This window comes from Falco punctatus (assembly GCF_963210335.1).
Source record: "Falco punctatus genome assembly, chromosome: 1".
Lineage (NCBI taxonomy): Eukaryota > Metazoa > Chordata > Aves > Falconiformes > Falconidae > Falco > Falco punctatus.
Window position 1 is genome coordinate 87,926,681 of NC_137580.1, and position 26,551 is coordinate 87,953,231.

The window sequence follows — 26,551 nt, forward strand, 5'->3', positions numbered from 1 at the left end:
TTCTAATGCCATCTTCATTTATGCTAGCTCTTAATTGCTAGGCTGCTTGAGACACTCATTTGGGTTTTTATTTTACACGTTACATTTACTTTGAGGTGCAGGAAAGGAAAATACACGCACACAAGCATTAACTTGAATGAGCAAAATATTAGAACTCTTCACCACCTTCCCTGAGAAGAGGCCTTCACATCTCATCACTCTGCCCACTCCCTGTTACAGGAAAGGTGTGAGGAAGTACACCACATTTGTAATGTCAATCAGTTCCTTTTCCTCTGGAGCCTAAACAGGTACAACTAATCGCAGGCACAGAGCACAAGAATTACTCCATATCCCAGTTGCTTGTATAATAAAGCTGAATTAAATCAGTAATTACAGTGAACCTCCAAATGTTTTTTAGGAAGCCAGTGGCATCTGCCCATTTTGCTAATGAAAAAAGGGGCTCCAAGCCCACCTTGCTGTGAGCCACCCACTGCCCAGGCTACAGACAGCAGCACAATCCCCACTTTAACACCCATGGCAATAGCCCGAGTCATTTTTGAATACAACAGGCAGGCTGCAGCCCTTCCATACTGGGAATGGGCCAGGCCCTCCACTGCACCACACACAAAGACCCCACCTCTGAGGAAAAACCAAAGCATGCTGCCCTCGCTGCCCCTGCTTCCCTGAGCTGTGAGCACAGCAGTGCATCTCCCTGCTGCTGCCTTCTCTGGCAGGGACCTGCTTACCCAGCCTGGCTTTGGGCTAGCAGCGCCCCTAAACCGCTCCAGCTGCCCTGGGCCAAGGGGACACACTGGGAATTCCCTCAGAAAGCAGAAACTCACCCTGGGAGATTTAAGTGCTGACCCAAAGGTGCTCAAAAGGTCATGCTACCAGTGGAAAGATGTGGGTGCAGCCATATCTGCAGCCCCGCAGGGCAGATGCCCACCTGTTCCCCCCCACCCCCAGACCACCCTGCAAGGCTCGGTCTGCTGCCATGGCCCAGCTCCTGGGTGACCAGCCCCAGTACCCTTTCCCTCAGGGTCATGGCTGCCCCTTAAGAGGCTGGGGTCTTAATGTGAACAACCTGCTCCTGGGCGCTGGGCACACCTCACCACACACCCAGGCTCCCAGGGCCAGGCCCCCTCACATCTCGGTCCCGCCTCAGAGCCGAACCCACCTCACAGCATGGCCCGCCTCAGGGCTGGGCCTCCCTCAGGACACCTCCTCAGCGCTGAGGAGGCCGGGCCGGGTCTTCCTCAGGGCTGAGCCTGCCTAAGGGCCGGGCCCTCCTTAGGGCTGAGTGTTCCTCCGGGCCCTTCCCGGAGCTGAGCGTTCCTCAGGGGTGTGTGTTCCTCAGGACTGAGCCTCTCAGGGCCGGGCCCTCCTCAGGTCCTAGCCGCTTCAAGGCTGAGTGTTCCTCAGGGTCGGGCCCTCCTTGGGGCTAAGCGCTCCTTAGGGCTGAGTGTTCCTCAGTGCCCTTCCTCGAGCTGAGCTCTCCTCAGGGTTGGGTGTTCCTCAGGACTGCACCTTCCTCAAGCTGAGCCCACCTCAGGGCTGAATGTTCCTCAGCGCCTTTCCTTGAGCTGAGCTCTCCTCAGGGCTGAGCCCACATGAGGACCAAGGGTTCTTCAGCACCCTTCCTCAAGCTGAGCCCTCCTCAGGGTTGAGCGTTCCTCAGTGCCCTTCCTTGAGCTGAGCCCTCCTCAGGGATGAGCCCGCCCGCCTCAGGGTCGGGCCCTCCTCAGGGCTACGTTCCTCAGCACCCTTCCCCAAGCTGAGCTCTCCTCAGGGCTGAGCGTTCCTCAGAGCCCTTCCTCACGCAGTTCCCGCCTCTGGGCTGAGTGTTCCTCAGCACCCTTTCCCGATCTGAGCTCGCCTCAGGGCCGTTCCCGCCTCAGGGCCTAGCGTTCCTCAGCGCTCTTCCCGCCTCAGGGGCCGCGGCCTTAGCACGCGGCTGGTCCGGGCCCTGCAGCGCCTCCCCCGAGCGGGGAGCGGGCGCAGCGCAGCCCCCCCGGGTAACTGCCCCCCAGAGACGGGACTGACAGTCCGAGCGCACATTCCCGAGGGACAGGCATGTAGAAAGGGAAAGAGGCGGCCGAAGGCCGGGCCCCAGCCCGCGGTAGGGCTCCTTGGGCAGCACGGGGGGAGGCTCCTGTGCCTCAGCTCCTCAGCAGGGGAGTTTTATGAATAAAAAGCGTCACGTAAGAGGGATATGAAGCTGAAGAACAAATCAGATTTCTCCATTAGAAAGGTCACAATATAACAAACAGTACACAAACATGCAGAATCATGTAGTATACAAACTAAAACTCGGCACACAGCAAAAGACTTGCAACAGACACGAAGTCTAAGGTCTTTTATTACATTTTATAGATTAAATATATCTTCAGTAGAGTCTCTTTTTTAAAACACACAAGGAAAAAAATACATTCTTCATGTACATAAGAAATACTGACCACGTAGCAGGGACCACGTACAGTGCAAAGTATGAACACAGCTACACAGACATCACCACCATGGATGATTATCAGGCTTTTTCTACAGTAAAATTAGAACATGTTAACATTTCTGCTTCCAAAGAGAAATCCATACCCTTCCCTTCCATGGCATTTTGTAGGATTGTGCAGGAAAGGGTTCGTTTTTTTCTTTTTAAAGGTACTATAAAATCCTTGCATTGCATGAAAAGTTATTGAACTCCAGAAGCTTTACCTCTTCCACATTCATAATCATAGTACAATTTTTATTGTGATTGCAGCCCAACTCCAAAAATCCAGGGAAAAACAGAAATACATATAACCTGGTGCAGAGAAAGGAATGAATCAGACTGATTGTTGCAATGTCCAGGAGACATGTACCCATATCTACACACACATACACAAAAGATGGAAGATAGCAAGGTGTGACTGAGCATCTCCTATTTATTACAAGTTTGGAGAGAGGGCACAGGGTTGCATTTTTCACTTCGGCAGCGAATTTCTAGTGTCTCTCAGTATGGAATGTCATTCTGGTAGTACTGGATCATGTCATATGTCCTACTCCTAAAGAAGAAAAGCAAAGCCAGAGGTAAGTAAAAGTTTTAAAAAAACACTGCACCCATTGTCACAGAAACAAAGATTCCACAGAAACGAAACAGGTTAAGGAAATCAGCCACTAATCAAAACTAGCCCTACACACTTTGAAGGCATTGTGAAAGCCCAGTTGCTGTTATGAATAGCACAACATCCTGCTCTTGTTCAAACTACACACACACACACAAAAAAAAAAAAAAGTATTTCCATGCTTCTCAGTGTGGCATCAGCAACAGCAGCTTGGATCCTATGTTTGGATTAAGACAGAAGCACCTCACATTGCACTGGCAGTTTGTTTTAAGGAGATGGAAACACATAATGAACAAAGCAAGATCATCAGGACTGCATGAAGACAGATTATATAGAAATAAAAGTAATCTTAATTAAGGAGAATGCTACTAATAAAAATGCAGAGGAAATAACAGCATTAATAGCAGCATCTCTGATGAGTGGCTGAACAAACAAATCTAAGCCTTGTCACAGGTAACTCAATTACCCATGGGCAGCGCTTACTCAGTAACTATGCCACAGGTAGAGAATCTCAAGCTTGTCAGAACTAAGCTGGCTCTGGGCATTCACACAGCAGTGTGACTGCCTTCGCAACCCCCAATATTAATCTAAGATTTTGAGCAGATGCACCCCAGCAGACACCAGAAAACCCAATTCAGTTCTAGTATGGCTATATCTGAGCCTTACTGGTCTCAAGCTGACCCCACATGGAACTACGCAAGAGTTCATATTAGACTCTCCAATATACCCCACAAAGTCTGTATTATACAGGATAATAATAAAACATGCACTTAAGATGTTTAAGGATTAAAAAACTTACTGTATTCAAAGTACTGAATGTAATAAAATTACATTTTACATGTTACTTCCTTTCAAAAGTTTTGTACAAGATACCAAACTATTTGCGTACTTGAAGAGAAAAAACTATAGTTGATTTGCTAGCTGGTGATTAAGTTCATTTCTGAATTGCTAATTATCTGATAGAACTGATTATTCCATTCAATGTACTGAATAGTAGATGACAAACAAACACAGCCCAGCTACAAAGACATTCAAAAACCACACTGCCAGTGTTCTCTACTTAAGGCATTTTCCCCAGCAAGTATTATAACTAAGTAACATACAGTTTAGCAAAATGGTTAATATGTTAATGTAGCATGAAGTCATGAAGAAAAAAAAAATAGGAAGATTAGAACTCATTTCTAGAGAAGAAACAAAAATACTTTCACACAGAAGAGCAGGTTTGAATTTCAGGAGGATATTCAAGCAACTTAATGCCTACAAGCAATTATAAAAAAATTGCTTTTGAATGTCGTCGTAGTCCTGTTTCGGCTTCATTTTTACTCAGACCAATGGACCGTACATATTGTTTTTTAAGAAACCTTCTCCTTACAAAGTAAAAGGGAACAAGCTTCAAGATCAATCTCTCTTCATTCTGACCAGAAGGCATGCTGTTCCTGGTGCCATTCAATACCATGCTTTACTATCTATCCCCTTATTTGTAGAGGTGACCCTACCTGATACAAAAAAGGTATCACAACTAGGCATATAACCCTAATAGTACAGTTGGCTACGCTCTAACACAGGAGATAAAATGCTTAACTTTTGGGTGAAATTAAACCTTGACAGAAAATTTAGACTAGCCACTCCTGCTGTTTGATCAGCCTGGGCCTAAGCCTTCATTCCCAGTGTAAAAGGTAGGAGATGCAGCATGTTCAGAAGCAAAGCTGCCATCCTGCATTATTTAAGTAACAGCAGCTCAAAAATATTTGGTATCCAACTAACAAAACTCTAGTTTTTAGCTCTGCTCAAAGCTCCATGGCTTTCCTTCAGCCATAGGGAGAAGACATGCACAAATGTCAAACCTGTTGCTGAGGAAACAGTTCTGGATGATCTTGATAATAAAAGTTGCAGCCTCCCGTTCAGTCATGTTGGGGCTGAACCTGTGTCTAATATGCAGAAAATCACAAAAAGCAAGAGTAAAATTAGTGAGGTTTCCTTCGAGCATGATACAAATGTGTCTTTGCACAAGCTCAGCCAGGTATTGATTTCAGTTGCTGCAAGTACATACCTCTTGCGAGACTACCTCGTACCAATTACGTAATGTTTTAATAAGCACTTGCTGTTAGTCTTATAGTGGTAACAGAGGCTCAGTCCCGTGGTAACTCCAGGGACAGCAGATCCCTCTTTCTAGGCAGCTGTTGCTTTTAAAATATCTTTGTATCTCGTAGGACCCTTGAGCTTCAGCCCACTATACGTCATGAATCTGTGCTTATCCTTCAGAAATTGTAGGAAGTTATATGCAGGAAATGCTGAGCTAACTCTGAAGGCATAAGCCTGAAAGGCTGTTTAAAGTGCAACACTAGAATCTGTATTTGCCTGAGATGTTGGGTGTTACCACACAGTCCTATTCAGTACTGCATTATCTGTAGAACAAATTCTAAGATGCTGTTCTTCAGAGTCCAATACCATTTCAGAGGACAGATTATGCAACACATTACTTCCCAATTAAAACAGACTTTTCCTTTTCAGTCTTATTTTACCAGTCCTACAAACTTAAAGATAATCCACATACTTGCACAGTCATTAAACTTGAACTTAATTCTATGAGAAGGCCTCTGACCTACTTTCTGAGATATTCCATAAACAGAATTTACCATTTTTACAATATTAAGACATTTGAGTAGCACGACACCTATACTCACAGCACAAGTTGTGGCAATATACATTCTGTGAAGAACATATGAACATTTTCCAGTTCATACATATGCTGACTTACTTCAACAGCTTGATTGTCTGCCCTCGGAAACAGGGCAGCCCTGTATCCAACATTAATGTAACCAGTGACACAACAGCATCCATGTAAGGCCTAAGGAAAGAGGGCAAAAAGGTTACAGCACTCAAACTTCTGCAGCCTTAGTAGGTAAATCAGGCAAGCTGAGGAGTTTAACAGGCTGGATCACACCTTCTTCTGTAACAAAATCAGCACATACTACTCTCTTACATGTGCTGGTGGAACTACACCATTGCTTGCAATCTGTCACTTCAACTAAATTTCACTCTTTATGTTAGACTACCAGATACTCAGAATGTTGCAAGATGAACAGTCTCAAGGAGGATTATACAAAGCAATGCATCAGTAAAAAACATTTCTCTAATCTCCTACTTGGGTGACATTCTTGCCTTGACACAAAACTTTCTCCAGACTGCTCCTCCTCAAGGAACCAAACTGGTCTTGACTCCAAGAGAGCCCCTTCTGGGGCTACTAGCTGACAAAACTTTGATTCTGTAAGATAACATCACTAATACTTTATAGTTGTGATAGAATGAGCTTTTACTTAAGACTGTTTTACTGTCCACTCCCTACCCACATACAACATCCTCTTCATAGAGATTTACTGGTGCTCCTGCATATTAAAGCACTTGGTATGGAACAAGGTAAAGTTGCAGATCTTTACTGTGACTGGGTGGCAATCACAGCTGAAGAGCTGAGCTACCAAAATCCCCTGCATATTTTAAAACAGAAAATTGTAGCACTTTTTTACATTTCCTAATTAACTCTAGCTGAAATGGTGACTGATTATCTTATTTGGGAAAACAAGAAAAATTCTGATTCTCCTGTAGTTTCTTACGGCAAAGTTTTAACAACATAATCATGTGAGGAAATGTGTGTAACATCACATTTATAAATTGAATATAATATATACAATTTTCAGATATAACATAAGAACAGACACACACCCACCCCCAAAGTTAGGCTGTAAAACTGCAGGATTACGAAGTTGTTTCAAAGTTTGCAAGTTGTACTAGGGACAGTCTGAGAGGCTCAGACCCCCTACAGACAAATGTTTACTGTTTTTAATCATCTGGTTCGGGGCATGCAAGCATTTCCACTTTTGAGCAGTTAAGAATACCTTACCTGACTGCCAGATAGCCTCTGACACACATCTCCATAAACCATTTGAATGGCGTTGCCTCCATTTTGCCTCCCATTATCATCACCATCTCATCAGTTAGCTTAATGTCAGGCTCCCAGCCCAGATTTCCACCAGGTGAGCTTTCAAACATGAATCCAAAATCTGTGCACAAAAGATAATCTGCCTCATAAACTCTGTCGGTTAACTGTGTGCTGTCAAAGCTGACAGAAGAAAGGAGAGGTAGATTTCATGTATTAATACCTACTTTTCCTACCAACATTTCAACTTCAACTGGGAAAAAGCTTTGGTGAAGCAGAACACAAACAAAAGAATCATCACCACGCCATTAGACTAGATGTAGCAATGACGACGTTAAATAAACTCCTTGCTGGAACATCTGTGCAGTTCCAGAAAAACAAAACTAAAGCAGAGGTTACAGCCTCACACAATTATATACATTTACTTCTCAAATTTAATTCATACCCATACAGTGGTGAAAGAAAACTAAAGATACATTTATATATTTATACATATATATACACACACACATGCATGCTTAAGTATGTATACATGCATAATCCATACATATGTGTGTATATACTTTCCTGGAGCTGATAAAACTTTGCAAAGCTGATTTTTCACAGAAGCAGATAAACACAAATATACACACAATACTGCTGGCATGAAGAAATCCCAGGTATTATTTACAAACTGTGAAATCAGTATATAGATCGGTCTCAAAAGGGAAATTCGTTATTGTCTTCTATGAGCAATACTTCACAGCAGAAGGAAAAGGTAACTGCTGAAATTTGAATGTGGATGTGACTGACCGATATGAATGATGTGTCCCTTTTTGTCCAGCATGATGTTGCCATTATGCCTGTCTTTAATCTGGAGCAGAAACAGGAGAAGACTATACGCAGCCATACTGCGGATGAAATTATAGCGAGCCTGTACAAACAAGAAGTTAAAGCAAATCAGAAGAACATAGAGAATTTAGTAACTCCATCCCAGGAGCAGACAGAGCTGAACAAAGGGTTTTTTTTCCTTCTTTTTTTCCATTCACAATTAGTTTGAAGCAATGTTCAATAATATTCTCCATACATCTACAGCTACGGTAACTTCTTTAACTAACTCGCTTATAGCTAAAAATGGATTATGAGCATCAGAAACCAGATAGAGCATTATGGTAGTCATTATCCAATTATTTGTCATAATTTCTTATAGCTAGTATGTTTCACAGTTGAGATTTTGCTGCGCTTGCCAACTGATATTTTACCTTCTGGAATGCAAGGGTAGACTCATCTCCATATTGCCTTGTAAAGTAATCATACATCCCAAAGTCTGTCTGCCTGCCCAGCTGGTCACGGGATGTGCAGTCAGGAATGCATTCAATAACACCGCACTGAAGGGGAAGAAGAGAAACAGGTCTGTAAAGCACGCTCCAAAAATGTATTTTGTTCATGGCTCTTGGCAGTCATACAGGTCCTCTGGGAAATGTGGGGAAGCCTATAGATCACCAACTACAGAATTTCTAGTTTATTCATAAAAAAAGCCCACATCCAGTTTTTTAGGATTTCCACGCAACGTAAGACAAGCTCTGTGACTTTCCACTGACTTGCACCACGTAGTCCCCAAAAATCAAACAATAAACATGAATAACCACAAGCAGCAAAATTTCAGAGCCAGAAGCTTTAGAAAAGCAGGAAGCAGGAGAGGAAAAACTCTTTTTTGTTGCTGGTACTCCAAATATTTGCTAAGTGATGTGGGCTGTATTTCCTTGCAGCATGGAATTTTTATGCGTGTTGGAAGAGAAAGTAGTTTTTAATTAGGACCTATTTTCTACAGCAGTACAGTTAATTGCCCACTTACCCCAGGAGCTGTGGCCACAACTCTGTATGGAAACACAAAGAGATCCAGGCCTACTAGCTGAAATATGTTCTTGAAGAGATCGATGATTTGTAAAGCTAACATGTCCTGTTGCACAAGAAAAAAATTGCACAAGCATTACAGAGGTTACAGATGAGAAGTTAGATTACAAAAATGCTCTGAAGAACTCTGAAGTGAACATTAAGTTACCCCAGCAGGTCTGCAGATGTGTGCGTGTGCATGCACTGTGGCTCTGGGGGAAATCAGAAAGGGAAAAGGTTTAAGTGGGTAGCAAGCAACACTGGAGATTTAACTGCTGACCTAAGAACAACAAACTTTTCCATCACTCTTTGGTAAAAAGGGCTCCTAATAACTCCAGGGATAACAGCTAGCGTTCTCTCTTAATCAAAAACAATCAAGCTTCAATGTTCAGGATACCACCTTGGAAACAATGGCTATGGTGTCAATAGTTCAACCAGAACAAACTCTGAAAAAGAATTTTAAGTTGTGGTAAAGTGTCTTCAAAGAATGGCCTTTGTTTCCAAACCAGAACTACTCTAGTGTACACCACAGTTCTCTCCCTCAGTCCCTAAACAGTGGAGATTCTCAAAATTCCAAAGAATAATACAGAACTATGCTAAAATTATTTTCTCTTACTTATTGTCACCTAGAAATGTGTCTTCTGTAACTGCAAAGCCCGATTAGCTTTGTACCTGTCTGCAATCATCGCCCACTTTAAAGATAGCTGCCTGCCAACAGATTTTCTTACTGTCCACCCCTTCTTCCGCACTTTCATCTATGGAATCAGAACGACAACGCAGACCTGCAAGAAGAGTACAACGCAAAACCCAGACACAGACTTCAATTAGTAACTTTCTATCACGACAAGCCCTCTGCACTCAAACCCACAACATTTCACTGCATGTGCACTACAGGTATTTCTGCCTTGCAAGGTGAATACCATAAGATTATTAAGACAGGTTCCCTTTGTCTAAGGGAACTGAAATATATCAAAGTAGTGTTCATGATTTACCTGATAAATGCCTGAATTGCATTAAGCTAGTCAGCTAGTGCATCCCACAAAATTTATTATGAGAAAAAGCTGCCAAAACCTGGAGTTTGCTACAATCTAAAAAACAGGGAAAGGCAATCAATCTATATGTTAGTCTAAAATAACTGTTAAAATTTCTTCAGGATACCTATGTAGCGTGCTTCCTGGGATTTAAAAAAAATTGCAAAAAAATAGATTTAACTTTTCATAAATTTCTTCTCTTGTCCTTTGATCCAGTTTCATTTCTGAGCCGAATCATTGCAAATAAAATTCAACATGGAAATAAATTTGTTGCAGCAGTACACATCACTAAAAGTGGGCAATTTTAAAGGGATTGCTGACTCTTAATTAGTAGTGTCAATGATTAAGACACAATTACTAACCTTCTTTTTCAAGCTCGCTAACTCCACATCGTTTCACTTTAAATTTGGCCAGGTAGGGTGCTTTTGCTGCACTAAATTGTAATAAAAACAAGATGATGATGAGTGCAAACTAGCCAAAAAGGACTTTCTAGAAAAATTTCTAAATATAATGAATTAACTTAATGGGAGAATATAACAAGAAGATGGTACCTCTGCATAGGAGTTCCTGATTTGTAATCAATGTCCAGAACAATAGCTTCAGGATTGCTGGGCAAGTAACAGCCTGCAAAATGGAGCAGACAGCTGAGAACAAATCCACTGGCTACTGCAACAATGCAAGCTGCAGAATAACTACTGTCAGTGCCTGTAACTTCAGTACATAGTTCTGAATTAAATAAAATGTTAAGAGATAATCTGGAGATTACAGTCTGTGACCCATGAAGGATGCAGTATCCTTTGCATTAGTGAGCGACTGAGCGACTGCCAGAAACTAACAGAATACAGTTTTGAACTCATACTGCAGAATCACTACCACAGAAATGCGCAGATAGGACTTTTCTCTCGCAATAGTCCCTAATAAGACGTGGCAGCATGTCCCAGTGCACTAGGGAGGGCCCTTAGCAACCAACACGTGGTAGGAGAATTGAGACCTGCTAGAGATCAGGAAAAGCTTTCAAACAACTCCATTTTAAACAGAAGACTCAGACTGGGAAAACATGTTCAAGATTTGAAAGGACCTTCAGACAATGATGTTTCAAGGGAATGCCTGATGGGAGAAAAACGAGAATGAAAGGAACTGGACATGCTTCATTCTTGAGATAGTATAACTTCTTAGAAGCACCTCATCTTTTTAAAAAAGGCAGTCCAAAGAAAAAGAGCTTATTGATCTTTCCTCTTCAGACATCCATTTCTACTTTTATCCATGATGTGTGTTATCTAACTTGCTCTTCAGCAAGTTTGATGCACCATATAGGAATTATGGGGTGGGTAAAAATACTTGAATTGTTTCAAGACAGAAACAATCCAACTGTAACAGAAGAACAGCCACTAGCACCAAAACTGAGAGCTTCTACTTGCAGAGATTTCAAGATCTGCTTGCAGAAAATACAGTATTCATGTTAAATGCAAAAAGCCCACTGTATTAGAAGATTAAATCACTTCTTACCAGGCTGCACTTTCACCTCAGATAGAGCGCTCAAACAAGCTTTTTTTCTTTCATCTCCTTTAGGGAATGGCCTAGAAAGGAGAATGATATTTTATTTATCTGTATACTATACATTATTCTATGTACTGGCCTCAGATTTATTTCAAACTTATACAAACTTCAGTAAAAATGTTTCTTCCTGTAATGACAAAGATCTCTTACTGCACCACTTCTAGAACTTACAGGCTCAATACCTAAGAACATTTTCTGTTTTAATGAAGGTTACAGTTCTTGCTTTGTAGATTTAACATTGATTTGACATACAGGTTGTTGAAACCAAGCAGCATAAGAGACGTGAATGAAATATATAAAGGCTCTTCCTTACACAGAAATTTGAGTATAATCATACCTTTGTAAGCTCCGCTATAGTTACACCAATACAATTTTCCCTTGCGGAACTTATTGCAGAATAAGTTGCTAACTAGAAAAGGATGATACAGTGAAATGCCTGTGCAATTACACGCCTAATTTGTTCACATACTTAGCATGACACAGGTGTCAACTGAATAATTGGTAACATGGTTAATGATTAGTACATACAATTACCCAATTTTCCCAGGCACTTGTGCTAACCACCTATGGAAGTCAGTCACACAATTGTACGCTCACCTGGTGTAGCAGCATGCAACTGAAAAGTATTACTTATGTTCTAGTTTTAAGCTGTACAGCAGATTACTGAATCAGGACTGTAACACTTAAGATAATGAAATCATCAGAGATGATACATTCATTCATTTATGCCATCTACAAAGCAAACAGCATCTCCTCTATGTTGTCTTTACCTTGGAGACTCACAAAAACCAGATTAATTTGAAGGCTGAGGTGCAAAATGCAGCATTTGCAAAGCACGATTATCATCATTATTCATTATGACTTCATACTAACAAACAGTGGATTGATTTCATTCTAAATATCAAAATATTCAGATCCTAAGTGCCCCTTTTAACTCAGCCTACCGGGTGAAAACACCTTAACATACACATAGAAGGCACCTAACATTTGATCATTTCTGTGACGTAAGCGTCCTTTAGCCTGATACCCTTACACTGGTGGTTTGCAAAGCTTCATTTCAAAGGAGGAATGTTCTAGAAAATACATTTTATATGACTTTCAAATACTTTCATACACCAGGGTTTTTAAAAAATGTGACGAAAACGACACTTACAGACTTAAGACTTTGTGTGCTTAGCTGCTGCCACCCACTGGCAAACTTTAAAAAGTTAAATTACGTTTCTTACTGCAGTCTTTACAGTCAACAGTGAGAATCTTTCTATGAGCAGGACTTTCAGTTGTAAGAGATCAATGTTAATTCAATGTTTATGGCATCAAATCTTTCTCCATAACAACAATTTAGGAACGAAGGAAAAAGACTTAAATGTGCAAAAAGAACAACCGTCTTTGTATTACACCGCACAATGAAATTTCTTTGAGAAGAGGAAAAGACAATTTAATGGTGTTTCAGCAGAAGGTATTTATCTATATGCTTGAGGTTCTCTGGTGGCTTTTTGGCTTTGTTTTTAAACTCCACACAAAATGTTGATATTTTTTGATAATAAAGTTATAATATGCAAAAAAAAGACAGTCAATCAGGTAGACCTAAAGAGAAGTTATGTTTTTCCTGCCTGAATCAACCTCTGCTTGCTGCTGACAGCAATTCCAAAAAGCCAAATTAATGATGCAGATGACAACTAGACTGATGGGATTTCAACTCTGACAAGAGCACCAACTGCTTTACCAATCCCATTCCTGCATCAGCGCACTTTTCTACGGAACCTCATTCCACTATGACCAACCACAATGTATTTGATAAAATCAGATTGAAAATTAAAAGTTCAAGTTTAGAATCATCTGTTTCCGAAGTAAAAAGTTATAGCTGTTTCAGATGGACTGCTAGCTCAAAGCACGAGCACTGAGATCACAGCAGATATGAACTATCCCTGAAAGTCAAACTAAAATGAGCCTTTGCATCCTACTACAACTCATACATTACATTTACAAAAAAAATCAGGTTTGTTTCATCTAAGTAATTAATTCTTTTCTTGAAAACATTATCCCAATACCCCTAAAGGCAACTTATCCTCTTAATCAGGACACTGGTAATTAAACAACAGTGAGCCCCAAAACAGCACAAGTTCTGAAGGACAATACTTACTTGATAATGGCTGAAACATTAGTGATTTTATTAAAGAAATCAAATTCACGTTGGTAGAACTCCTTGGCTGGGCCAGACAATGAGCCAGTTATTTCCTCTACTAGCTGCTCTAGAAGTTCCCCGATGTCAGCTGCATATGAAAAAGGAATCATCTGTGTCAGAAGCTTATTTCAGAAAGCTAAATTATAAGGGTGATAGAAGTAACACCTTGGGATAGTATTCAAAAAAGGTACCAAAGCAAACATTGCTGCATCTCTTCTGATGGACTCTTACCAGGTAGCACTTCCACAGAATGGGCCCTATCTCTACAAATGAAAGAGAAGTTCTTAGCTAAAAGGATTCCTCCTGCTAAGGGAGAATCATGAAGGAGACTTAGTCTGAACTGAGACAAGGAAAGGAGTCAAGCTAGATTATATTTTAAAGCACTCACGATCTTTTTGATGTCCTTCTTCATCCAGATAGATATTAGTTTTCATGTTCCAGATGAATTGGTGAGCCAAGAGCTGGGATTTGGCAGCTGCCCACAGGATGTATTCTCTAACATAACCCATCTGCAACCATATCCAGTCCAGTAAGGATCAAAGATCATTATAACTCTAACAGACTAAATATTACTCTTCTAACAGCTACTCTTCAACCCCCCAAAACATTTAACAGATTCAAACATGACCTCTGCACTCTTATTCACGTTGCTAAAAAGACCTCTAAAGAACGACAGTACTATTTTAACAGGCAGTGAATTGACCTAAATTGCTTTCAGCTTCAGTACTGACCTATTCTGTTATTCTAACCAACCTTCTTCCAGCTTCCGTGCCCCCTTCTATCTGTTTTATTTGAACTTCAGATTTCTCTGAGCTTACGGCATCTTCTATTATGTGTACAAAGCAGAGCAGAAAGCACAACTGCAACAGAGACATTGGTCTTGCTTGGCATCACTAAATGCTTCTGTAATACCAGAAATCTAGACAGTGTCATATGGACTGCACATTTTGGCAGCAAGAACCGCAAGTGCTGGCACAGTTCCACAGAAATTCTGGAAAGTAAGAACAAACTTACAAAAGAAGTTGAAATGTACAAGGGAATCCTACTCCTTCCACAAGTTGCATTCCCTTTCCTCTACTTTCAACTATTTCTGCAGTCTGTAGATGTTTCTATGTATGACTGATATTAAGAGACAAGATGTCTGATGTTTGTGCTCTGCAACATGCAAAGTTGTCAAAGAATAACTATATGTGGTCACCTACACTACTGGCTGGGGATGTCTTCACCTGAAAATAACGCACTGACCAGAGTTCACATACCTTGTGGACAGATAACAATGATCTCACATTAATGAACTCTGAACCTGGTTATCAAGCTTCACTTCTGGCTTCTGCAAAATGAAGCTAAGATCCGATTTCATACACGTGATGGAGCACAAGACACCCCTAGATGTCTTCTCTGGTTAACTCCACAGCAAAATGATTAAGGATAGTGATTCAAATTCATTACTGCTTGTCTCATGCAAACAGACCTTCAAAAGCTTTATTCAAAATCTTTATCTGGGGTTTCCCACAACAAAATCTCTTTCCTGGCAGATGAGCTACATAGCCTCTGGTTTCTCAAGTTTACTTGTTCATAAGAAGGGTATCCAAAGCAAACCAGCCTCTAGAGACAATAATTTTTCTTCTATGTATTAGATACAGGGCAATAATAAGCAGCATTAAGCTTAAGATTTTGTCAGGTCTAAACACTGCCTTAATATAAATCTGTTTCGTTCATATGCAGCTTTTCATATCCTCACCTTGTCATACCGAAGTGCCTGCACAATCTGTGGAATGTAGAACAAAATGGCATCCTGAAAGAGAAAAGATGGCAGGGTTTGTATTGTTATTTAGTAGTCAGAAGGGAAGACAGGTCATATGCACAGAGAAAAGCTACTTTCAGTTAGGTAATGAACAAAATACCACTGCCTCTTTATTTTAAAACTATATTTATACCACCTCCTCAAAACAAAGTATTTTTCTGTCCAGTTACTCCCTTCAAAGATGTCATTAATAATCATGTATTTTACAGTCCTAATACAAGTCTGACAAGTGTAAAAAATCCAGCCTTCTGATGCTTTAGAAAACACTTTTCCACTAAGAAAAGTTTTGAAAGGAACAATCTGAGAAGAGCAGTCTGAAGAATTAAGCTGTGTGATTTATGACAAAAAAGTTTTAAGTACCCGAGCCAGTATTACGTGGGACAATCAACTTTAACTTTCCATGCCAATCTAGTCACATTCTGCAATGCAGTGTGCCCTTTCAGCATACATGTCTCCCCATGGTATTAAAATGAACTCTGTGGTCACAATGACTACAGCTGTAACTTTACTAGGAGTGTTAAGGCTCTCTTGGGACTTGTCTTACCGGAGGAAAAGATCGCAGGACTTTAACCCCATACTGAGCTGTTAGAGGATGAGGTGGATACATGCTTGAAAAATAGGAAAGGCCAGTTGGTGGATCTGTTGGTGCCCAGCACAGAACGTGGCTGAGCTCAGGTGCATCAGCATCAATTGTATGCCAGGTAACCAGGTACTGAAAAAGCAAGGCAGACATGTTAGGGGGTTATAGCACCCAATAACGCCTGAGTAGAACACACCAGACAGTAACGCTATTAGCTAGCCTCCTATAGCAGAGAAATTGAAACATGGTACTTTTTATTTTACAAATCCACAGCTATTTTATCTAAAACATTTTTTTTCCTATGAAAACCTAACACCTCCCAGATCACCAGACGAAGTTAGTGAAATCAAGTTACTAAAAGCACAGCACAGGAGCTTTAGCATAGGGAGAAAGGATGAGCCCTTTTGTAAGGGTTAAAGAAGGTTCAACTTTCCTGTCATCTATTCTTACAGGTGATGTACAGAATGTAGCTCTGACAAGACTCTCACATGACAAGTACTTCACTGCAGATCAGCATGGTGAGTCTCCTCCACTTCAAAAGGCTTGGCCTCATGACACACAGAACTGATTAAGCTTGAAATAATTGCAGCAGCAGCACTCACCATGACTTGGTCCAGTGCCTTTCCTTACAAATGATGCAAAAGGAACAGAAATGGTGGCTGTGCTGCAAGTGATGACTTTTGAGACATTTTCTGTATGGTGAGAATATACCCAGGAGGAAGATGTACCACTAGCTAACTAGCTACCTACTCTTTATTGCTGTGATTCTTGTCTCAGCATCCTATTTCCACAGCTATTCTGTCATTCTCTCCTTAGAGCTATGACTAGAACTAGAATATACATGTTGTGTTAAGTAAAGACTGTATTTTCCAATACATCTGAAGGAAACGGGCATAGTGGGGCCCTGTAACAGTACAGATATTCACAAGTACCTTTATGGCTTCAGGAACATCACTAACAGCTCCTGGATCCAACCGAACCAGACGGGTCACTTCTGTTCCAATAGCTTCAGTGTTCTTAAATCTAAGTACAACCAGAAATACAGTAACAACATTAGAAAATTTTGTCAGCCTCTTCTGTTTATGTGAAGATGCAGACAGCAGAAGGCAGAAGAGTATATGCTTGATAAACAAATAGTCTAACTATGAAATAATGCACACTGAGGGACCAATATGCTGTCAAAAGAGGATTCAGGAACAACTGGTCCTCATCCAATGCTTTTGTATAAACCAGTAGTATTTTAGTCCACTACTGAATTCTTGGCTGAAATATACTGTCTGGGATTCTACAGAAACTGGTGTGCAGAACTCTACTTGGCAAAAACTATCACTGTTGTAAGGGGGAAAGAATTTCCTTTCCCTTCAGGAGCCAACTATGCTAATTCTCTTATAATACTTAAAGTGCAAGCCAATATATATCTAGAACAATTCATTCAAAGACACTTCTAGCACTGTTTAAAAGCTTGCCTGTTAATGGGTTCAGTGCTGTTAGAAATCAAACATGATTTCTTCTGAACACCATATAAGTGTTAGCAAAGAATGGGTGGCAGAAAAGAAGCTAGACTCCAGCAGAGCCCGAGCCAAACAAGTATATTAGGTAATCTAGTTCTTTTCATTTCAAAGGTCACAACCAGCTGTGACAGTATGCAAGGGGGCTCTAAACAGGAGCAACTGCCATCGGTACTTACAGTGCAAGTACTCACTCAACTTCTAAGGCAGCAGGAATTCCATCAGTTTTCTTTTGAAATTTCTCACCTGGTAGGCAGCTGTACAGCAAGATGAGGAGAAATGCTCCAAGCCAGATTTACATTATCCTTCCACTGCTTCTCACTAAGACCGATATACTTGGACCTCCAGTTTGCTACACTGCTTTCTCCAGTTTGATCCAACTCTAGCTCAGGGGAAGACAGTGGATTGTACCATGTGATTAAGCGTTCAATCTCAGTAGCCTGAGGAAAGCAGAAAAAAAAAAAAGCAAAAAAAAAAATAGCAATGTTTTCTGGAAGAAGAACAACACTTCTGATCTCATACTGCATGCAGTTTATGTATCCTGCAACAACAGTCTTAGAAATTCATGCAGCTTCACCATTCTTCTGATGACCCACCAGCAATGACAGCAGTAACGTTCTTCGCTTCATGTAGTACTTGTGTAGCTGTGTACCTCTGTTAGTCTTCTTAGACATTCCTTTAGAAAAGGATAAAAAAATGTTTTCAGTGGCTTTTGTTCAGTACGTTAAATGTGCTTTCAAACTGTCCACACCTGGCAACACCAACATATAAGAACTGAATAATCACAGAACATGTGTAAATTTAGATCAGAGTGACTTCACAAAGTCAGCAGTGCAGCTACTTCTTGTTCAGTTCTCTGAATATACGAAGTACAACAGGCTACAGCGGTATCAATTTAGCCAGCATTGTGTTCACTTTAGAAACAAGACAGCCTACTGAAAAGAAAGGGCACATAGTTTATAACTGTACAGCAACAGCCCACAATCTCATGTCACTCCGCTGCCCCCAAGAAGCGCTAGCAGCATGTCTGCACAAAGCAATTTCCTTACAGGATTTCGATACATCTTGACCTCCATTCTTACTCCTTCTGCACTGCAGAATTGAACATTCTGTCAAAAAAACAAGTAATTTCAAAACTTTGCTGTCTGCTACCAGTGAGACTTTTTCTGTTCCCTCTCCAGTTTGGCACTGGTCATTAAATACCTTGCCAGAAGAACACGAGCCCAATGTCAAAGGGAAACAATGACTTTAAGCAACATATGCATATGAAATACACTATGCAATTAATTGCAATGAGCTAGTTACAATCAAAAATATACCTGATTTTTTAGATATAGTTGACATGCCACTGGACAGAGGGTAAGTGTTTATCCATCCTTGTGTAGCCTGTTGCCGAGACCCAACATTGATATCCAGGTTGCTCCTGGTGTCTTGATTATCTAACAACAGAGCACAGACCTGATGTAGAATCCAATCAAAGAAATAGCAGGCTTTTCAAACAGCACATAAAGGAGCTCACCAGGTGGCACAAGTTGGCTGGCGGTCAGATACTTCTTGTCTGAGAACATCGCTGTCCAAAACTTGATCAATATACTGATATCCTCACGAAGCCTCTTTTCCCCTTGTGTAGGGAACTTTGAGGGACAACTTGAAGAAATTACACAAATAATGTGAAGTTGAACGTATTAGGGGAAAAAAACAACAACTAACAACCCACAAATCTAACCAAGTCGTATTTCTTATTCTGACCAGAATCTAGAAGGATGAGACTAAGCATCACTACATTTTACCCTCATGGCTTTATTATGTCTGACTGAAGAAGTAGAAACTACCCATTATAAATGAAAATTAAGGCAGCAGTCTGTCAGCATCCTGGATTCATTTGAAATTTATTATTATGACTGACTGACCTCCTCACATTCAGACATTCCTGTAAATTATATTATTTTCTGTTGTGCCCATGTCAAATATTGAAATCATCAGATTCAGCGTGGGTGTACTATCAAAACAGTGCAACTGTATTTCAGCCACACACTCTGTAACAGCAATTCTTTAGATCTTATAAATCTATTCAGTGCTTAAAATGGTACCTAAACTCCAAAATAAGAAAAAAAAAACCCAAAAAACAGAAACATTCCTGCAGACACTACTTTATAAACGACAGATGAAATGTGGAAATTATATCCAAGCCTCTCTGAGATGTCTTATGAACTAGAGAAAAGCACAAGGAAAAAAAAAGTTTCTGTTAAAAAGGGAGAAAAAGTAAAGGAAGAAGTTAAATCACTAGAAGAGAAAGACAGCTGCTGCTCTGAAGTATGACAGAAAGTTCAGGAAATTACACACACACACTTTCAGTGAGTAGTTGCAAATAAAAAGGTACCTGAAATAATCAAAGGCAGTTGAATAAATCTTTTCTCTCAAAACATTTCGAATAGTTGCATTTGGAACCACATCAGCGTGCAGTAAAGACAACCCCAGAGTCAGCAACCTAATAAGCAAAATAGAGAACAAAAAATCTAGCATTCTCAAAATGGAGACCAACGTAATACCATCCAAACCATAGCTACAGCTGTAACTCTGCTCAATTTATCAGAAAGTGCCTGTTTCAGAGCTCTTGGCAAACTGCTCATATTATCATCAGTCTGTTCCTAAAGCTGTGACTACTGAACCACAAAAAGTAAAAGCCTTTAAGCCACAAAAAGTGAAAACGATTGAGAAAAATTATGTCCAACTGATACATTGACAGATCCATGATGCAGGCAATTCACTGTATGAAATTATCCCATGAAGTTTTCTGAAGCACCAAAAAATGACTTTCAAGCTAAAATTAGCTATTTCTGCTTTGAAAACAGAGCTTAGACTCTATATCATTGCAGGCTTTTAAAGGAACATCACCAGTTGAAGCCAAGGACAATTTACACATTTAGTGTTTAGTCCTTATCTCCCAACTCCCTATAAACTTATTTCTTCCCCCAAGGAAAAATCCAAAACTACTCACTTAAATCGGGGTCCAATTGCTGCCACATGCCGATTCAAACTGCCTTTGGCCCCTCCAATGTTCAACGAAAGAGACCGCTGGAGCAGGCTGGAGAAGATCTCTATTTGGTCAGAGCTGCAGTACTTGGCTATTTCAAATCTCTGCACCAAAAACTGAGAAAGAGAGACATGCCATGCCTTCTTTGACCTTTTTCATCTCAACTCTCACCCAGTCTTTTCCGTTTCAAACGCCTTTCTACCCTTCAATTATTATGCTCATCCAGAAAGAGTGCGTCTCCTGGCTTTGAAGCAGATTGACTACCACCATGACCTCCAGCCCTTTCCTGAATCATGAGAACAAGCAGTGCAGAGTAGCTTAATCACAGCATCACTGCAACGCCACCATAGGTGGGACATTCCAGAAGAAATACACACCTCTATCCAGATGTAATGTGGGGTCACCTCTGGTGGACAAGGCCTTGGCTGGCTCTCTTCTGAGGCTGCTAACGGATCTGCTTCTTTCTGCTCAGCAGAAAACAGACCAACTTTCTGTTCCACAGTCATCTGCCAGGCTCCTGCCATTTCCCGCATGAACTGCAAAAAGAAAGGTAACAGTGTTAATAAATAAAATGTTTCTTTTGCATCCTAAATTACAAAGTGAAGAACCACTCCCCTGGAAGTTCAGCTAGTAACAGACAAGTGCTGTATTTTCTTGAGGAAACTGAACTGTTAGATCAGCTGGTGCCAGCCCCTCTCCCTCTCTACTAAAGGTTACTGCCTCCAGCCCCAGGGCAGCAGAGACAGGCCTACACCAGGTTCTCATGCACTGCAGGACACAGTTGGACCCATGACCACACAGAGCTGATGCAGCACACAATATAAAGATGGCACATAATTCACTTTTGCTGAACCTGCCCCAGGGAGCAGCATCCTCTAGTAGAAAGGAGGCCCAGCAACCAAGGGAGCTTATCTGATTGCCTCAACAAGATAAAGAACTTTCCCAGAATCCTAAGAGGGAAAAAAAAATGAAATTGATGCTTATAAAGTTAAAAACCAAGATGTGCCATGTACATGACCTAAGCAAATTTAGATGATTATCTCCAGCAAGTGAAACACTTAGCGCTCACTAACTGGAGCAATTATCAGAGGCAGCTTCTCAACTCTGTGTGGGCTCTCACTACATCATGCTGAGTTGCTTTATTACCATTAGATTCATCCCCACCTCACAAAATACAGCTGGTCTAGCCTGTTACAGGATTAGGACACTTGCAAGCCTATTTTTTTGTGCAAGGGTGCAATGCCAGATACCAGAGGCCCTGAATCATGAACAGGGACATTGATCTCTATTTGTTTTAAAACACTATTCTATAAATTTTGGTAGTTTAGAACCTGGTTCATGAGCATCTTGGGCATCTCAGCAGCAAAACAAATCGTACTGCTAAGATCCTAACAGATTTCCTTTGCTGTATCATTCCTGCTGCTGAGAAAGATCTGTTTCCCAGACTCTACTTTTAAGGGTGCTCCGACTTCCAACAATATATGAAAAGAAACTTCCTAGCAGACTGAAGTGATTAACAATGCATTTAACACCCTCACTTGACACAGATTCACAATAGCTGTGAATCTCTCAAAATTTTCTCTCTTCCACCCCTTGCAGGGGCAGAGAAAGAGTTGTTAAACAGCTTCCTACCGGCACTTCTATTCCATTCTTGGCAGCAAGCAGCCACTCCCAGCAAGCAATTGCTGTTTCCATGCCGTGCTCGTTGAACATTCGCAGGGGTCCCCAACACAGATTATGAAGGAGCTGGGGATCACAGTCTAGAAACAAACATTCACTCAGATTTCTCCCACAGAATAAATAACTTCTTTTCACATCAGCACAAAACTGGTGCGCACAGTATGTAATAATCAATTTCTAATAAATAGCTTCTAGCTTAAGGCTTTCCGGCAATATAAGCCTAATTGAAAAAACTCAAAACACAAATTTGCTTCAAGCTGATGCATACTGCATTTGTATATAGATAGTTTTTGTACTTTTATTATTCTTGGCATTCACAGCCATAAAGCAGAACTCCATTTGTTTTTCATTACCTTTGCTACTTATTAGCAGTGCAGTCAACTTAAACATGGCCTGAGTGTAGAATTCAGTGTGGCCTGATTCAAGAGCATCATTCAGCTCTTTGACCATCAGTTTGTTCAGGTCAGATGTTCGTCCTGTAGCATTTGAGAACTGAATCATTCCAGAAACCTGTAAAATATAGTGGTTTTTTTCAACCGAGAACAGTATTTTACGTATCTCATTTGTTATTTGTCATGTGCCTGTTAAGGAACTTCACAAATAGAGGCATCTTTTGTTACTACTTCGCTAAATCTTTAGCTTTATCTGCAATCTAAGTACTTTCTGCAAGACCAACAGTAAAATTATCTGTTTAAAAACTTAAGAAAATTATATACTTTATCTTGAAGGATTTGAACTTTAGAATCTGTGCTTAAAATAACACATAAACATACAATAGTTCAGATTGGAAGGGGCATCATGCCCTGAAAAGCCATGCCAGAGCTCGTGGACATTCCACACTCATGAGAAATCCTGTACTTGCCTCTCCTGCATAGCGGTTGCGTAAGTTAAGAGAAGCCATGAAGTTGGAGTAGTCCTTCTTCACACAAGTTGGTCTTTCAGTCAGCTGGGTTGCCTGTGACCAAACCACACACAGGTGTTTATACTGTTCATATCCAACCATTCATGGTTTTGTCTTTTTATACTTTCAAACATGTTTTAAGTTTAGTTTTCCTTATGCTTATAATCAGAATAGCATTGAGACTATTAGGTGCAACAGGACCAGGACTGATAAAAATTAAGTAACATGCATTTATTCCATGGATACACAGTTTGAAATATATACGTATTGGATATACTTCTTGGAAGACCAAAACCAAACTATATAAAGGATAGACGCTCTGGGCCTGCTGCTCTCTTTTCATGAACAGGTAAAGGTAGGGAAGAAGAAAGGAGGAGATTTGATCTTGGTTCTGCCCTCTCCATGCAACAGCTTGCTGAACTGATGGTACTGCAGAAGAGAGAATATTTTTTTCCTGTCTTTAAGAAGTGCACTAGTAATCCTTGTTTCCCTTCACAGAAGCACTCAGGAATTCATGACTCAGAGTTTCTCCTCAAAAGCAAACAAAAAAAGAATGATTCTTTACACTGTAAAATGAATTTTTTATATTGAGGATTTAATACTCAAATTCAAGGCCTGCAAAACCACCAAAAATTTAACCCTCCTGCAATGCTTTGCTTCAGTACTGCTAATGGCTAGCTTGGCTCAACAATGGATAAACTTCTGAGAACTAGTTTTGTGTGTCTTGGTTATAAAATTTGTACACGATCACCTTCACATTAGCACTGTCCAGTCCATGGGAATAAAGCAAACCAAACTGCTAGCAATTTGAAAGCTTTCTGAAACAGCTTTTGCCACTTGGTTGACACAGGAGGGCCCTAATAAAAACAAATACTGTTATCTTATTAAGGAAATGAGAATGTTGTTTCCCTTATTTCCTTTCCAGTCGTAAAGCTTCTAGATTCTTCCAGAACAGTCTGTATTCTATCAAGTTTTCTCACCTTGTCCCTTTAGAGAACTGCATGGCTGTCTTCCTGAGCCCTGGGAGTTCTTTATCCTAATTACCTTTAGTAACTAGCAACTGTCTAGAAGGACAACTGTAACAGAGAACCAAAAGGAAATCCTGCTAAGGCTGGGGGAGGAGGCAGTTCCAGAGCTGCTGCTAGAAAACACGCTGGCTGATGATGCAGCAGATTCTACTGGGCGTTTCTCCAGATCAGAAATTACAACCACAAATCAGAAGAAATATGCAGGTTTTTTTACAGTTAATAACTACATGAAATATTCAATGCAAAACCATGTTTTGAGTGTAGCTATGTGAAACACGGAGCAAATGGGTGTCACCCAACTCTCACCTACGCTACTATTCTAGAAAACAGTTCATTTCAGCCTAACACAGATCCTAGTTTCAAGTAACTGAAAATCATCTACAGAAAACTCTTAAACAGTATTAGATATGGTTTTATTTTCTTACTTGTTACCATCTTACTTTTCAGTATTTTACAGAAGAATATGATTGGCAGATACCTTGATTTCAGGTGGAAAGAAATAAGGGATCTTTCTGAGTAATGTTCAAGAGCCACAACAAAGGTGATTTAGAAAATCTGTATTACTTGGCTATACTGAATGTTATAAATTTAGCACAATAGCTATACAGGTACACAAATGAACAAACAAGGATGTGCCCAATACTCACGCCCAGAGTGGTGTTCTGTCTGTTGTAGCCAGCAAAGTGCAAAACACTTTCCGTAGCCATAGCCAGTCCTGTGTGCTGGGACAAACCTGACACCCAGTTCTGATGTTTGTTGAGGTACTCCTGACAAAAAAAAAAGAAAAAAAGTTTGTTGGGAAACTACTGTGTTTTTCAAAACAAGGCAACACATAAGCAAGTGTTGCAGCATCACAAACTACCAGAAACTTAAGTACACACATACCTGATAACAAACAGGCTGCCTCTACTCATCCCTTCTAGGCATTGTTCCCCTGGCAATAAGAAATTCTAAATGTCCTCCCAAATATGTGAAGAGTAAGACTTGTTCCATTTTGCAAAAAGATAAAGTTTTCAAGCTAGATACTTGAAGGCTGAGGTCTTCTTTAGAAAGAATCCCTTTTGACAAAAAGAACCTTACAAAGAGAACCTTATGAAAGGAAGTGCTTTGGACCCCATGGAAGAAGGGAATCCTTTCACATGCGGGTAGAATCCCTTGAGGTTCTTTTTTTGGGGAAAGAAATACAAACTTCAGGTTGATCTGCAGTGCCCAAGATTGTGAGCCTCCCAGAAATTCTGTTATCAGGACTACATTAGGCACCTCTAGAAGGAATACTAGTCTAACCGAGACTACATAGTTCCTTCAGCTACTCACCAAGGATTAACAGACACCTGCATTTTACTATAGTGAGATTTTTTGTTTACATAAAAGGTATTTTATTAGTAGATCATAAACAGTCTCTTAATCTTTCTTTGTGGTCTTGTGACTGCTTTTTACTGAAATCTACCACATGTGAGTGTTTACAACACCCACACTCAAATTCAAGCCTGTAATTTACAGTGGTCTCATATTAGCAGTGTTTCTCCATATTTAAAAAAGGAAAAAACCCCACCCAACCATAAAGACAGAAGAAAACATCCTCCCAAGAGGGAAATAATAAACAAATCTTACATCCTAATCATATACTTCAGTCCAGCTGATATTTTCAGCTAATGTGTCGGCATTAAACGGACTTTGGTAGGCAGATGATTCTATTATACTGAATTCTGACTTCTGAAGTAAAACCAGGAAGATCAACTGTTTACAAACCTGTTATTTCCAAGATACTTCAGTTTGGACTACATCAAAAGTCACACCAAATCAAAAATCCTAATTATCCTCTGACAATACTCTAAAGGAAATGCTAGAGCAACAGAAAAGTTAAGGTTATGCTTGGATAGCCTGAAAAACAACACATAATTTAATTCTAATTTTGAGGATCTGCAAAAATCAAGTTCTCACATGCTCATTACCTGTAGATGAGATTTTGTGACAGAAGGAGCCCATTTCATTGCTTCTTGCAGAATCATCCCACAGCGTGCAGCAAAATCCTTGACTATACTCTAGAATTAGAAAGCATGAATACAATCAGTACAATATAGGGCATATAACAAGAGGCCCTGGTTTTAATGGTGTAGTAAGTTACATATGGAGTAAGACAGGTTGCAGCAATATGATACAGTTAAGATTTTCTGTAACAATTAATGTACCCTTGATAAGCAAGCAACTGTCACACTTCAAGTAAAACAGTAAGATTCAGAAAAACATAAATACCAAGTGTCATATTCTATTAGGAAAAACTTACCTAGGGAAGCATTTAAAAAAAAAAGGACCAGAATGGCTTACTAATTTATCCTCAAGACATACAAAAATATCAGGCATTA

At 40.3% G+C, this 26,551-nt stretch overlaps 1 protein-coding gene across 2 annotated transcripts in view; it reads right to left on the reverse strand.

Moving 5' to 3' along the window:
• Window positions 1-2,321: 2,321 nt before the first annotated feature.
• The window catches only part of PI4KA (phosphatidylinositol 4-kinase alpha), a 63,275-nt gene continuing 39,045 nt past the window's right edge, over window positions 2,322-26,551 (reverse strand). For both annotated transcript variants that reach the window (XM_080374441.1, XM_080374440.1), the window contains exons 28-55: window positions 26,141-26,230; window positions 24,836-24,955; window positions 23,122-23,214; window positions 22,613-22,769; window positions 22,212-22,339; window positions 20,957-21,115; window positions 20,544-20,695; window positions 19,926-20,033; window positions 19,065-19,192; window positions 18,865-18,984; window positions 18,142-18,221; window positions 17,792-17,985; window positions 16,970-17,060; window positions 16,002-16,169; window positions 15,395-15,448; window positions 14,042-14,162; window positions 13,612-13,741; window positions 11,421-11,491; window positions 10,466-10,538; window positions 10,277-10,347; window positions 9,556-9,665; window positions 8,846-8,950; window positions 8,253-8,378; window positions 7,804-7,924; window positions 6,976-7,135; window positions 5,836-5,925; window positions 4,922-5,005; window positions 2,322-3,017 (exon numbers count right to left, since the gene is read on the reverse strand). In XM_080374441.1, coding sequence (XP_080230567.1) covers window positions 2,966-3,017; window positions 4,922-5,005; window positions 5,836-5,925; window positions 6,976-7,135; window positions 7,804-7,924; window positions 8,253-8,378; window positions 8,846-8,950; window positions 9,556-9,665; window positions 10,277-10,347; window positions 10,466-10,538; window positions 11,421-11,491; window positions 13,612-13,741; window positions 14,042-14,162; window positions 15,395-15,448; window positions 16,002-16,169; window positions 16,970-17,060; window positions 17,792-17,985; window positions 18,142-18,221; window positions 18,865-18,984; window positions 19,065-19,192; window positions 19,926-20,033; window positions 20,544-20,695; window positions 20,957-21,115; window positions 22,212-22,339; window positions 22,613-22,769; window positions 23,122-23,214; window positions 24,836-24,955; window positions 26,141-26,230 — 3,156 coding nt within the window. In that variant the 3' untranslated portion in view covers window positions 2,322-2,965. The remainder of the gene's footprint in view (window positions 3,018-4,921; window positions 5,006-5,835; window positions 5,926-6,975; window positions 7,136-7,803; window positions 7,925-8,252; window positions 8,379-8,845; window positions 8,951-9,555; window positions 9,666-10,276; window positions 10,348-10,465; window positions 10,539-11,420; window positions 11,492-13,611; window positions 13,742-14,041; window positions 14,163-15,394; window positions 15,449-16,001; window positions 16,170-16,969; window positions 17,061-17,791; window positions 17,986-18,141; window positions 18,222-18,864; window positions 18,985-19,064; window positions 19,193-19,925; window positions 20,034-20,543; window positions 20,696-20,956; window positions 21,116-22,211; window positions 22,340-22,612; window positions 22,770-23,121; window positions 23,215-24,835; window positions 24,956-26,140; window positions 26,231-26,551) is intronic.